The following is a 14,481-nucleotide window of genomic DNA, read 5'->3' on the forward strand; positions in this document are numbered from 1 at the left end:
CCGGCTTCACTTGCTTTTCTTTATTAGTTAATTGACTTAAAAATCAATAATTTTGGAAGTCATGGATCTGAGCAATATTATCATTAGCCTCCTACTAGCTTTGCAGTAGTTAAAATCAAGGACATGTGGGGCATGGTGAAATCATTTGCTGGGGTTGTTTCCCAGGGATTCAAAGCCCATGTTTGTTGGAGCCAATGACTTCACTTGGGCCTGCACCAGTATTGCACGGGTAACATTTTGACATTCCCAGGCCAGAAATTCCATGCTCATATCTGCTAACACCAATAATTTCTGAACAAGCATCCTGAGAAGAGCCATGGCATTGAGTAGAACATGTGTAAACTACTGGTTACATCACCTTTAGTCACCTTTCTCATGCCTTAAATCACCTGCACCTTTATCCCAGAAAACACCATAAACCTTAGTCTCAGGAGGGTCTCTTCTTTCTTTGTGCTGAGTCTATTTACAAATACACTCTTTTTTACAAAACTTGTCATTGTAATGACTGGCATACAGTGAGATGTGCAAAATGGAACTTGTTTGGAAACAATTTGATGAAATGGCCAAAAATAATATCCAGAAGAACATTTGCCATGGCTTTTCAGCCCCCTTGCCATTCTAAAAAATTTTGGACAAGTCAAAACAAGTATCAAAGCACCTTGTCCCATAGACCATCCCCGGGACTTTTCCTGACTCAGCACTGTGGACCTTCAGTGCATAGTTTCAATTTTGCACTCTGGATTGAAGACTTCCTACCAGATAGGTCACTTTCCTATAAGCAATCAGATTCCTATTTCTTTTCCCCTCTCATTTGGCTTTTCTAGTGGGGGAGCTGGATTTGGATAGACAAGATTTAACATCTGAATGGAAGTTCTGGTTTGAACTTCCTTGGGGGCAATGTGATTCCAGACCAGAGAGGGATTAAGGATCCTCTATCTACAGAAGTTCTCTTTGGTTTCTCTCTGGGTTGGTCTGGTTGTGGTTGGAGACGGCCCATATCTGATTGCAGAAACCTGATCAGACCTGGTTTGGCCTTCATTGCAAGTGTCCTGAGACCTGATTCTAACTACAATATAAGTAATAAAAGAATATAATTTTGACCTGTTTTGTCACTATTTGGAAACAATGGGAAATATTAGTTACATCTCCACATGCAGCCCATTAGTTGACATTCTCCAAAAACTGGGTCACTTGCAGCTATAAATCCATGAGAAGAAAAAAATGATTTTTTTTGCAATCCTGTCTGATCTTCATATTCCTTGAAGTAAGGAAAGTATTAGCCTGAAAATGGGTCATGGGTACAGCACTGGGAAGAACTTAACTTAAACCTGTCAAGGTATACTGTCGCCTTAATTCTGAAGAGTAGCTTTAGCAGGGGTTCCTGGGGCCACTCTGCTCTTTTGCAGGAGATTCCCATGAATTTTTTAAACACTATTAACTCCCAGTAACATCTTCTTGCCTTTTCTGGTAAATTCCTTTTGGGTCTGCAAGCCTAATTTAATGTTTTATCAGCATGCCTAATTTACAAACTTCTTGGGAGTGCATTTTAATTAATCTTAAACTTCAATTATAGGGTGAACCTATAAAAGTTTTAAGCTTTCCATTTTTTCTTCTAATGACTTTCTTCTTATATTAAGGATAACTCTTATTATGTGGAATGCAAAATCTAAGAGTTAACTCATAAATTCATCTGAAAATGAGAAGAAGGAAAATAAAGGAGAAAGATGAAATAAATAGTCAAGAGAAGACAAGGGAAGAGGAGGAGCAAAGGTCACAGTCTTTTTAAGAAATCAGGCTGCTATGAGATTTGCTTTACCTAAAAAAAAATTGGTCCACAAACTTCCTAAGACTACAAAAGAATATCTTAAATTGTAGTCATATAAAGTGGTTACCTTAGCTTCTACCATTTTGTCATAAATATAATTTGGATTGAAATGCCCTTTAACAAACTATTCAATTCACATTGCTTTATCACACTTGTGTATCATGTACATTAAGTACATGGGTTGTCTTTGACTAAGAAATAATTTGAAATGGTTGTCTGATGTCTCAGCAATGCAGGTATAACTGTCAAAGATAGACTAGGTGAATAGAAATGAGATTAAATATTTATAAATGTACTTCTCATGTTGCTTAAAGTCTTAAATTCTATTATGCTGAAATTTGATACAACATCTGAATCATTTCTAAATAATAAATTTAGTGGATAGAAGAAGACTGTAGCCTATTTTTCAAAACAGCTGGATATAATCACTAAGTATGCCCATATGCCTGAGTATGGTAGCACCCACTGTGATTTGCTGCAAGAAGCAGAGAAGTTAAACTCCAACCAGGTTATCACTATATAAAGTCCACTTGCAGGAACAAAAGAAGGGTGTTGACTTATCTGGGGAGTCAAGGCAACATTCAAACTATATTACTGATCAATTCTAATATCACCATGAATTCAAGATAGACTTAAACCCAGCCTCTGTGTTTCCCACTGATGCTAAAGTTCCCATTCATAACTGTATCCAGATTATTGAGCAAGATTATTCCTACCATCTTGTCCTAATGGAGCTGCCATTGGAGAATCCAAAACTTGAGATGTCCACATAGATACACAATTTTTTGAACCAAGGTGTGTTAGCTTTCTATAACCATAACCAAAATACCTGATAAGTACACTTAGAGGAGTAAAAGTTTATATTGTAAAAATGTGTTGTTATTGTTGAAAGTTTCAGATGTTTAGTTCATAGAAGGGCATGGTGGAGGAAGTTGGTCAGCTCTTGGAAGCCAGGAAGGAGAGAGAGAGAGGAAGAGAAAGAGAGAAAGGAAGGAGAGGAGAAGTGAGGCCAGGGACAATATACAAACCCCAAGGACACATACACAATGAACTAAGTTTTCCAGCCATGTCTCACCAACCTACTCTTATCACCTAGTAAGTAATCTATTCAAATTATTATTTCTTCAAAAGAATTAGTCTACTAAGTTATTTCTCTCATAACCTAATGATTACACCTTTGAACATTCCTGCATTAACACATGAGCTTTTCCAGAGACACTAAAGAGTCAAACCTTAAAACAAGGACAGCACAGAGCTGATTATAGGGCATTAACCCAGAAAAAAAAAAAAAAAAAAAACATTGAAAGCAGAAGTCCTCCCACCTAGTTTTTCCACACACAAGGCAGGGCTTGTGGCTCTCAGAAAGGCCCCTCCATTTAGAAGGAGTAACTAGCACGTAAAACAAACAAACAAACAACAACAACAACAGCAACAACAAAAACACACCACCACCACCACAAAACCCCACAAAATTGTTTTAAAAATGGAGAAAGACAATGTCAACAGTTCCCAATATCACTAGTACATCATCTAAGCACACGTTTTCCTTATTACTACATTTATAGCTACACTCTATGTCTACAAATGTTGGTTTCAATTATCATTTAAAAATATAGTAATTAGTTTCATGAAAGGCATCCTGTTTCTGGTAGCATGAAGAAAACTGAATTTAAGGTGTAGGATGTTATGTTTAGGGGGAAAGGAGTGAGGTTATGGGGTTAATCTAACTTAGTAATTTTGGAGAGCTCTAACCAACAGATGGGTAATTTATGAAAGTATGCATAGATTCAAAGTCCTATCTGTATTTATAAGATTACCCTACTTATAAATAGTAAAATTTAGGGGGTTGCAAGTGGGATATAGAGAGTAATAAGGAGAAAAAAAGGAAAGAAAAGAGAAAAAAGAGAGTGGGAAAAAGAAAATAAGAGAAAAAAGAAAAGAAATAAAAGGGGGATGGAGGTGGAGCATATGCAATTCCTCTATATTATATTATTCTGGTGATTCAGTTGTTAAAGACCTTTTTCATGCACAATTCTTGGTTTCACATATGTTGAGGTTGTGAGGACCAGAGGGGGAAGGGTAGAGGAGACTGGATGGATGGATTAAAAGAGAGAGAGAAGAGAAAGAAAGAAAAGAAAAAAAAAATGTCTCTCAGAACTCTGTTTTCTTTTCTTCCAGTAGGTGGCGTTATCTATTCCTGACTTGAGTCTCTGCATTCAGGGTGGTGGAGGTAGCCAGTGTGAGAGGACTTGAGCTTCCACCTGTGGCCTCTCTATACTTATTCTCTGAGATGTAAACCAGGTGCCTGATCCTCCACAGAACCAAGCTGGTAGCCACACCCACTGGTTGGTGGGTTTTAAGGGTTCATGGGATTTTCCAAGATGAGTTCCATCAGTTTTTCTCGTAAGGTGTTTGATGAGGTGGGGGGTGTTGGGGAAACATTATGTTTGTCCAGAGCTCAGTCCGGTGACCACGCGGGCGGATGGCTGGGCCCCTCCTCCAGTTGGGGTGGTCTGCCTACCACGCGGGCGGGCGGCTGGGTCCCTTCTCCGAGTCGCGTGGCCTGCCTTCCGTGAAAAATATGGAACGCTTCGCGAATTTGCGTGTCATCCTTGTGCAGGGGCCATGCTAATCTTCTCTGTATAGTTCCAATTTTAGTATATGTGCTGCCAAAGCGAGCACTATTTCATTATTTTCATTGAAGTATTTTCTACATAACAGTTTTTGGTATATATTTTGAATTTATTTATTTACTACTTTATGTGTGTGCGGGGAGCAAATCTAGGCTGTGATCTCTTTATCACTGAACTTCATCCCCAGCGCTCTGAATTCTTTTATTTATATAAATTCCAAAATATCTTATACAATCTAATATCCTGTTTCTGTTATTTATTTTTTGTCTCAAAATCACATTTTCTTTCTCCTTTTTTGTATGTTTATACTTTCTTTGAGTTGCTTTCAGAGAATGCTGATACCGCAATATTCATAAAGATCCAGCTATGAATAGTATCCTAATTTTGGTTTAAAATGAAACCGGAATAAATGTATTTCTATATGAGTCTTCCCAGTGACAGAATGAATCCTAAAAAAAAAAAAAATCATGAAAATGTTTGTGTTCATCATGGGCATATACTTGAAGTTCTTTAAGTCTCCAATATAGTACCTTTGATATTCTAAAAATATGTACTGTCAATTTTCTTACCTTCCCTTCATGCCTGAATTTCCTGAATAAGACACAATATTAACAATAACTCCTGAGTTCAACAACCTGACACCATGGTTTTTCTTTGTAAACTGCAGATAGAAGATTTTGTCCACATGCAGGTGCTACTTTCTGAGGCCAGAGGCAGGGGGTGAATGCTGGGATGGCAGTACTTGCTCACAGAACCTGGTAACCAGAGCTTCTCCTGAACCCATGCTATCACTTTCTAGGGTTTCCTGTCTCAAACTAATGCAGAGAAATAGTTATTTCAGCAGTATGAAAACATTGAAACCATCCACAGGAATACTTTCATTCAAACCCTCCATCCCTTTAGATTCAGGTCCTGATGTATTTGGCCCTAGGACACAACCATCTAATTTGTCCCAAACTCATTGACCAGAAATCACCTATTGCCCTTGGGATGGGTGAAGTGTGAGAGGAAAAGCCTAGGTGTCAGAATTCCTAGTTCTCAGGGACAGTGAGAGCAGCAGTGCCAAACCCGTCCAGTCACATGAGGTGTCCATCAGCCTCGGAAGTACCCACCAGAGCGAATTGCTTCTGTTCCTTTGAAAAAGCACCAGAGGTGGGGATTTTGGTTTGTCCCTGTGTGGCCAGGGACAGTCTTCTCCATGAACTGGACTCCGCAGCAGGACAATGGTCCCTGAGGTTTGGTGCCTTGAAAACAGAGGCTTATCACCATCTATCAGTTGGTGCCACACCTTTTGCCTTCTGCCCCCGCCCTGGCCCAGGGAATGCAACTTCAGGGAGAGGCAGTCTTGGGCATGCTAGACCCACAGCCTGAGTCTCCTGTACCAAAGTCCAGTCCAAGCTGTCTCCTAGAGGTCCAGTTTGCTGCCCACAGCCCTGAGAGGGGCTACTAGCAACTTCCCACTAGGTGAGTGTTTCTCCTCTGGATAGAGGGAGTGGTGGGGTCATCTCCATCCGGGAAGGGATCAGTGGAGGCTGTGGGCACTGTCCTCAACCCCACAGACAGCTTCATCAGAGTGCAGGAGGGAGGGGAAGCACTCAGTCCTCCACTGGGGAGGGAGGGAAAGGAAGGCAGAGGAAAGGAGCCAGGGGACTGGGGGAAAATGCTTGAGGATTTCTACAGCAGTACAGATGCTTGGTGGCCTTGTGGACTGGAAGCTGATGTTTCATGGCCTATATGGAAGTTCAAGCTGACTCCTTTTGACCTCCATATCTGTGTTTTATATCCTGAGTTTTATGCTATGCCTATGAGCAGAAATTTGTGCCCTTGGTCATTTGAACTACTATTAAGTGAACAAGTTTGTGTGCCAGGAAAGGTGGGTAGGTATTGGGTGCACATTATTATTATTATTATTATTATTATTATTATTATTATTATTATTATTATTAAGAAAAGAGCACACTGCTTAAATGACATGACTGAGTTTGTACCTTGGCAGTGTGATTTGAGAGTAGGAAATAAAAACAGTCCATCCAGCTGCACAGGTCAGTTAAGATAAAAATCTTCCCTGTCCTCAAATGTGTGAAGATAAAGAGAGTTAATAGTGAAAAAGGAAAACTTTCCTGAGCATGGGAATTACTGCTGGTGGAGGAAATATTTATTAGCATTAATACTTTAAGAGGATTGGCGAAGCAATTATTTTTCTTATTCCCAGGTTAGTTTGCTCATCAATTTGGGTAGTTTGCTACAGAGTTCTTGAGTTCTCTTTCAGAATTTTTATGGAAATATTTCCGTTTTGATGATTAAATGTAAAAAATAACCAACTATTTACAACACATACTAAAAACAATACTGAAAACATTCAAATGATGCAAAAAAATTCAGCCCCAAAACTAAATTGTAGATAAGTTTTAAAATGTTTGTGTATATTTAAAATGTTTGTGTGTATATATATATGAATTGTTTACTCATTGCTTTTTCAGAAAAATATACAGATTCATAGCAACAAGTGTGTTTACTGGGCTTATTTTTTCCAGGGCCCTGGACATTATTCAGGAGTTCACTTGGGGGAACACATTACTTTACATAACATTTATTAAAATACAAACACATGTGTGCAAACCTATTTCTGAACTTAATATCATTAGGCACCCATGAAGCATTTGAAGTGAGCATGTGAAAGATAAAGTAAACTACCACCTAGAGTAGAACATTGCCTGAGGGAGGACATTGCAATAGACACAGGTGAACTGAAAGGCCGTCTTTACATAAAAATGTGTATCCTAAAGGCCATTAGAGAGAGAGAATGATCAGTCATTCCCTCTGAAGCTGGTTCATGAGAGAAGTTTTTCCTGGTATTTACTTTTTATTATTTTAAAACTTTTTTCTCCATTTTTGTTGCATTTTATGTGTACATAATAACAGGATGTCGTTTCATTTTCATGCTTCTATATCCATTCTACTGTATATTCATTCTTCTATATATGGATAACCTGCTTTCCAAGCACCATTTTTTAAAAAGACTGTCCATGCTTCCATGCATGTTTTTTGCATCTTTGTCTAAAAGGATTATTTGAGTATTTCTGAATGTTTTTTTTTTTTTTATGAGTCTTCTATTCTGTACCATTGATCTGTGGTCTGTTTTCATGGCAATTATTTTTGAGCAATATGTTGTGTGTGTGTGTGTGTGTGTGTGTGTGTGTGTGAGAGAGAGAGAGAGAGAGAGAGTCACCTAGGCATGCAGAAGAGACAGTGGAATGGCAATGGAGAGCACCCTCAGTGCGATCCACATGTATGCAGTAGTGTATGTTCTAAGGGCACTTCCTAAGGAGGATTTTTGTAGTTGTAACTGTCCTTACTCTTAAGTGTTATAGGACTCACTTGAATGATAAGACCCTGTGGTCCCACATGCTACTGTTGATGGCTGGATCTTATTTGGGAATAAATCTGGATTTTTTAGAGGGATAGGTGGGCATCATATTCTTTTAATAGTCTATAAATGGGTTTGTCATTAGTTTAAAAATATATGTATACATTTTTCAATTGACCCACACTAATTTAACATAGGTAAGTGTTTGGTGTGACATTTTCTTACACATCTACAATGTGCAACTATAAGATGAGGGTAATTGGTTTATCTCTGTCTTCAAACAGTATGCTGACAGTTTTTGATATGAGTTTGGTGGCAGTTGAAGACAGGATAAAGGAGGGAGGAATATTTATATTATGTTAAAAATGAGCCATATACTCTGGGGTAGGAAGCTAGGATTGAAAGGTTTCAATGAAAATTAAAGAGCCCAAATGGTCTCCCTACCTGTGTCTATAGGCTTTCTAGACCTATGAAATCCTCATCTGTTCTTTAAATAATCAATGCTGAGTTTACTTCAGAATGTGAACCAAAAATTGATAGCTAGATGATTTTGTTCCCATAATTTTTACTTTTTCAATAATGTCTGGTATAATTTTATTCTTATATGTATATCTCTCCTACTTAATGTACACTTCTGTGGTTACTAATATATATTGCTATTAATATTAATATATTCAAATTCAGTCATGCATCATAATCCTACAAAACCCATACAGATGAGAACTCCTTGTCTCCACTCACTAGGAGGCTGAGAAGAGTAGATCCCTGAGTTTGAGTTACCCAGTAAATTTATTTATAGAGAGAAAATATTCAGGGGATTATATTTAAAGTTAGTAGTGTAGCAGTCCTTTAAGCCAGGAATGGGTGTGATAAGTAAAGAGAAAAATCGCTATTCTACCTTCTGCTCCCATCTATGGTTAAGTTTGTTGTAACAAGAAGGGAATGAAATTTTTACTTCATCAGGGAACCTGTTGAACCAGTTTTCCTATACTTTATGGATAACTACCTCAATTTCTTGGATTTGGACTGAAGAAGACCTTGCTGCTATTTAGAGCAGGGTCTGGCTTGAATTTTGTTCTTAGGCTCAGGTAGCATTAGGTAATCCCATTCAGTCCATGTAGAAGGTAAAATAGATGTTTCTAGAAGGTAACAAGTCTTGTTATCTCCCAATGGTGAGGGGAGATGGAAATTTTTCAAAGAAAGAGGAAGCACTGAATGAGAGGAGCCAAAGAAGGTCTAAAGATTGTGCCAGTAGGATGGGATCAGCTTGATGCAGAAAGAAGACAAAAGGTGAGGACTTCCCAGGGCATCTGCCAGTGATGTCTTCCTAACTGCCTCAGATACCCCTCCCCTAAGTCTTGTTACCTACTCCTCTTATTTGAATTCAAAGGGGTTTCCTTTTAAATTTACATGAGATTTTCTCTAGTTTCCAAGGGCCATAACATCAATCTTTATTATGTATTGTATTCTTTTTTTAAATTTCTTTTTTGTGTTGGTGATGGGGATTGAACCCAGGGCCTCATGCATGAGTGGCAAGCACTCTACCACTGAGCCACATTCCTACCCCTTTTTTTAAGTCCCCAAATTGATCATGGGCTGGGATAGTTTGGAACAAGTTAAGTTCATAAAGAACCCTTACAAATCCTCTGTTCGGTTGTGTCCTTGCTGGTAAATGAGGTTCTCCTCCTCTTGAAGTTCTGTGCTTTTCCCATCCGCACCTGCATTTTCTACTGGGCCAGGAGAGAGTTCTTCAGGTGGTGTGTTCTTGGTATGTTGTATCTGATAAACCTGGTGCTCTTTCTGTTCTTGGAGTTCTTGAGTGGTATTGTACTGTGGCAGCACATACAGAGATAAAGAAGTCTTCTAAGAGCTTATGACAGAGGAGGGTTCATAACAGTGTTCCCTGGCTCTTAGATTGTAACAGTAGCCTCTCATATGATCTCCTAGCTCCATCCCTACCTCTGATAAAAGTCAGAGTGGTAAAAATAGTTAAAATCATGCCATTTCTTTACCCAGAACTTCCTGGTACCTCTCATTCTCATTTCTAGTCCAAGTCAAATTACTTATAGGCTCTGCTTCAGCTATCCTTCCTCTGACCTTAGCTCCTCTCTTCTTGCCCTCTATCACACACCAGGCCCTCTGGCCTCTTTGCTGGTTTTGTACATTCATGCTCAGCTCAGCACTGCTCCTCCAGATGGCCTCCCTCAGTGACAGCTCAACAGTCTCATTGGAGTGCACTTTCCTGACCACTTGTTCTACCTGAGTCCCCTTTGTAGCTGGTTATAGTGATTTGATCATCACATCTAACTGGAGTTTTTAATTTACTTTTTAAGGTCTGGTTATTTGGTGATAACCTTTGTTTTCCTGAACATATTAATAAATGGTTTTAATGTCAGTGTTTGATAACTCCACTGTGTTTCACCTGTGGGTCTTTCTTTATATTCTGATTTGGAACTTTAGCTCCTATATTCTGGCATGCCTGAGAATTTTAGATTAAAAGTTTGGGCAATGATCTTTTTTGTTGTTTGTTACCAGGGATTAAATCCAGGATTCTTACCTATTGAGCCACATCCACACCCTATTTATTCATTTATTTTGAGACAGCATCTCACTATATTGTGTAGGGCCTCACTAATTTGCTGAGGATGTCTTAAACTTGTGATATTCTGCCTCAGCCACCTGAATCCCATAATTACAAGTGTGTGCCACCACACTTGGCTGATATCTTCTTTGAAAGTGGATTTAACTTTCTACTAGCAATGTCTGAGCAGATGACCCTGATTAAGCAGAGAATGGTCTATTTTGAGTTTTCCCTTATTTCCAGGCAATAATGCTCTGGGATCTCTAAAGTTGGGTTCTCTCATCATCTTTGCAGGCCCAGCTGTCCAATTTTTGTCTCCCTGGCTTAAAGACTGCTGAGATATTTGCTAAGATGTATTAAGGGTTTCTGGAAGATGCCTCTAGCAGCCTTTTCCTGCCTGATCCCAATGTTGCCATTTGTGTATAAAGTTTGCATTTCCAAATACCCGGAGAAGAAAAGGCATGAGGTGCTGGGATTGCTCAGTGCTCTTCCTACTTTCTGGGATTTTGGTTTCTCCACTCCTGTGGCTTTGTTGCTCTCATCAGAGACTTTTCACATGCTCCTTATCATGTTCTGTCTGCTTCAATGGTTGTTCTCAGGAGGATGGAGCAGCTGTCCTCCATAGGCAAAGAGAAAGTTCTCCATGGATGATTTTGGATTTCACAAATGAAAACTCCAATTATTGCAGTTAGTATTTCAAACCTATTTAACAATCTCAGTTCAGCACCAAGTCTTATTCTGAATTGATTTAAGGAGCATTTTGTAACTCTCTAATGAAATGTTTTTTACTTCACATTAACTTAATATTCATTTTTTCTTTAAGGCCTTGAGCTGTTTAACTATTGGTTTGATTTACTTAATCATTTTCATGTTTGCCCATTAAATAAATAATAATGTCAGTACAAAACAATGTTGGAGTTTACCCTTTTAGATAATTGAAGGTACCCAACAACCAGAGATGTACAAGTTGAAACTATAAATTCAGAAAAATATTTCCAGTTCCTGACTGGTATACTAAGCTCCTTTTGTAGCCCAAATATTATAAACTCCAATATTAAAAAAATATAGGAGCTGCATGATGATCATGTAGGCTATCCCTGAACTGAAGTTGTATCATAGTGTGAATTTCAAGTCAGACAAAATATAACTATCATCTGCCTTTTACTTCCTTTCTGGGTTTTGCATAATTTTTACTTTTTAGGACCCCTGAATTTGGGAATGTGATATCTAACTGGAATGCCAGGATTCTAATTTGTATCTGCCTCTGATTATCAGTTCTAATATTGTTCTTACCACAATCATGTGGGCTGTTCTTTGGGAAAGAACCTACTCTCTGCAGCACAGTTTAGAAGATGCTTGGTTTAAATGTGTTCTTATCTGGTGTTTAAAATCTTGATTACCTGAACTATCAACTTACTATTGGTTTTCCCTCTACAGAAAAACATAACTCTGCAAATGTCTGCCAATAAGGACTCATTTTCAATCGACTTACTCCCAGTAAACTCTGATGGCTTCCTTGGAACCAACTCCAGTAACCAGAACGGGCCTGTGTTATGTTTCTACAACATCTGTTATCATGTGAAAGAGAAGAGAGGCTTCCTGTTTAAACAGAAAATAACTGAGAAAAGGATACTATCAGATATCAAGTATGTGCATGACCTTTTTTAAAAATTAAATTATTTATTTATTCTAATTTGTTATACATGATGGCAGAATGTAATTCATTTCATATTACACATATAGAGCACATTTTTTCAAGTCACTGATTGTACACAATCTATTTTCACACCATTCGTGTCTTCATATATGTACTTAGGGTAATGATGTCTAACTCATTTCACCATCTTTCCTATCCCCTTCCCCCCTCCCTTAACCTTCCTCCCCTTTACCCTATTTAAATTTCCTCCATTCCTCCCATGCTCTCCGCCAATGCCATTATAAGTCAGCATCCTCATATCAAAGAAAACATTTGGCCTTTAATTTTTAGGATTTGGCTTGCCTCGTTTAGCAATATATTCTCGAACTCCATCCACTTACCTGCAAATGTCATGATTTTATTCTCTTTTAATGCTGAGTAATATTACATTGTGTATATTTACAAAGTTTTCCTATCCACTCATCTACTGAAGGGCATTTTGGTTGGTTCCACAATGTAGCTATTGTGAATTGTGCTGCTATAAACATTGGTATGGCTGTGTCCCTGTAGGATGCTGTTTTTAAGTCCTTTGGGTATAAACTGAGGAGTGGGATAGCAGGGTCAAATATTGGTTCCATTCCAAGTTTTCCAAGGAATCGCCATACTGCTTTTCAGAGTGGTTGCACCAATTTGCAGTCCCACCAGCAATGTATGAGTGTGCCTTTTTCCAAACATCCTAGTCAACACTTATTGTTGTTTGTATTCTTGATAGCTGCCATTCTGACTACAGTGAGATGAAATCTTAAGACTTGTTTTGATTTGCATTTCTCTAATTGCTAGAGATGTTGAACATTTTTTCATATGTGTGTTGATTGATTGTATATACTTTTCTGAGAAGTGTCTGTTCAGGTCCTTGGTCCATTTATTGATTGGGTTATTTGTTTTTTTTTTTTTTTTCTGTTAAGATTTTGAGTGCTTTATATATCCTAGAGATTAGTGCTCTATCCAATGTGCTTGTGGTAAAGATTTGCTCCCAAGATGTAGGCTCTCTATGCACCTCACTGATTGTTTCTTTTGCATAGAAGAACCTTTTTAGTTTGAATACATCCCATTTATTGATTTTTTTTATTTTGTTTCTTGCACTATATGAGTCTTGCTAAGGACGTTGGGGTCTAATCCGACATGATGGAGATTTGGGCCTACTTTTTATTCCATTAGGTGCAGGGTCTCTGGTTTAATTACTAAGTCCTTGATCCACTTTGAGTTAGTTGAGTTTTGTGCATGGTAAGAGATAGAAGTTTAATTTCATTTTGTTACATGTGGATTTCCAGTTTCCCAGCAGTATTTTTTGAAGAGGCAGTCTTTTCTCCAGTGTATGTTTTTGGCACCTTTGTCTAATATAAGATAACTGTAGTTATGTGGGTTAGATTCTGTGTCCTCTCTTCTGTAACATTGGCCTACAGGTCGATTTTGGTGCCAATACCATGCTGTTTTTGTTTCTATTGCTCTATAGTATAGTTTAAGGTCTGGAACAGAAATGCCTCCAGCCTCACTCGTCTTGTGAATGACCTTTTAAAGGACCACTTTATTGACCTACAATGAACTTCCAGGTTTTATGTATTAGCAATAAACTCTATGGATATTTGTGTTCAAATCTTTAGACATATTAACAAATGCTTTCATTTCTTTTGTCGAAAGTAGGAGTGAGATGATCTCTTAAGTGTATGTTTAACTTTGAAAGGAACTGAACTAACAATCCATTTGTAAAAGTGATTGTACCATGTGTCAATCTTTGAGAAACTGACAAATTAATGTGCCATTTAGTTTTTCATGTGTCAAAAACATGTTTTAGTTGAAATAGGCCAACATTTCTATTTCACTACTCAAATGAGCTTTCTGAAACAGATTGGTTTTAGGTACTTGTGCACTTTATGTCCTTTATATTCTACAACAAGGAGGTTGAAATGAGAGCATATTGTGAAAGTACTTTTCTTTTTAAATAGACCTGTTTTAAATGAATGGTCTATGATTTTTCACATTCTATAACAAATTACTTATTACTATAATGAAGACAGATGGAACATATACAAATATAAGATCCCTACAATCTCACTGATGTTATGTAGTTTATAGAGTACCTAATAATTGTAATTTTATTTTTATTCTTTTTATCCAGAAACATTATCAGAATTCAAAGTGTGGTGTTGAAGTGAGATCTAGAGTAGAAAGGAGATGAGTGTTATTATAGAACCTATTACTATGAGGTACCTCTATAAGTTCACAGATGCTGGCCTTAGAAGTGTCAGTGTTTTTCTGATATTTGTGAGCCTCTACTTCCCTTCTATGGAGTCATGATGTAATTTGACTTTGCTCAGATACCATTGCCTATGAATTCTGTTTCTGTAAAAAGGGAAATAATCATCCCTAGTCAAAGTAAGC

At 37.9% G+C, this 14,481-nt stretch overlaps 1 protein-coding gene and 1 non-coding gene across 2 annotated transcripts in view; one reads left to right on the forward strand and one right to left on the reverse strand.

Annotated features, from left to right (window-relative positions):
• Positions 1-4,400: 4,400 nt before the first annotated feature.
• Positions 4,401-4,507, reverse strand: LOC114083808 (U6 spliceosomal RNA). The gene has a single exon (XR_003581213.1). It is a non-coding gene; the product is annotated as a U6 spliceosomal RNA (small nuclear RNA).
• Positions 4,508-9,013: 4,506 nt separating this feature from the next.
• LOC114079142 (broad substrate specificity ATP-binding cassette transporter ABCG2-like) overlaps positions 9,014-14,481 on the forward strand; it is a 54,394-nt gene continuing 48,926 nt past the window's right edge. Inside the window, exons 1-2 of the mRNA XM_071614833.1 lie at positions 9,014-9,115; positions 11,844-12,052. Coding sequence (XP_071470934.1) covers positions 9,041-9,115; positions 11,844-12,052 — 284 coding nt within the window. The 5' untranslated portion in view covers positions 9,014-9,040. The remainder of the gene's footprint in view (positions 9,116-11,843; positions 12,053-14,481) is intronic.

The sequence above is a fragment of the Marmota flaviventris genome, chromosome 7 (assembly GCF_047511675.1).
Source record: "Marmota flaviventris isolate mMarFla1 chromosome 7, mMarFla1.hap1, whole genome shotgun sequence".
NCBI lineage: Eukaryota > Metazoa > Chordata > Mammalia > Rodentia > Sciuridae > Marmota > Marmota flaviventris.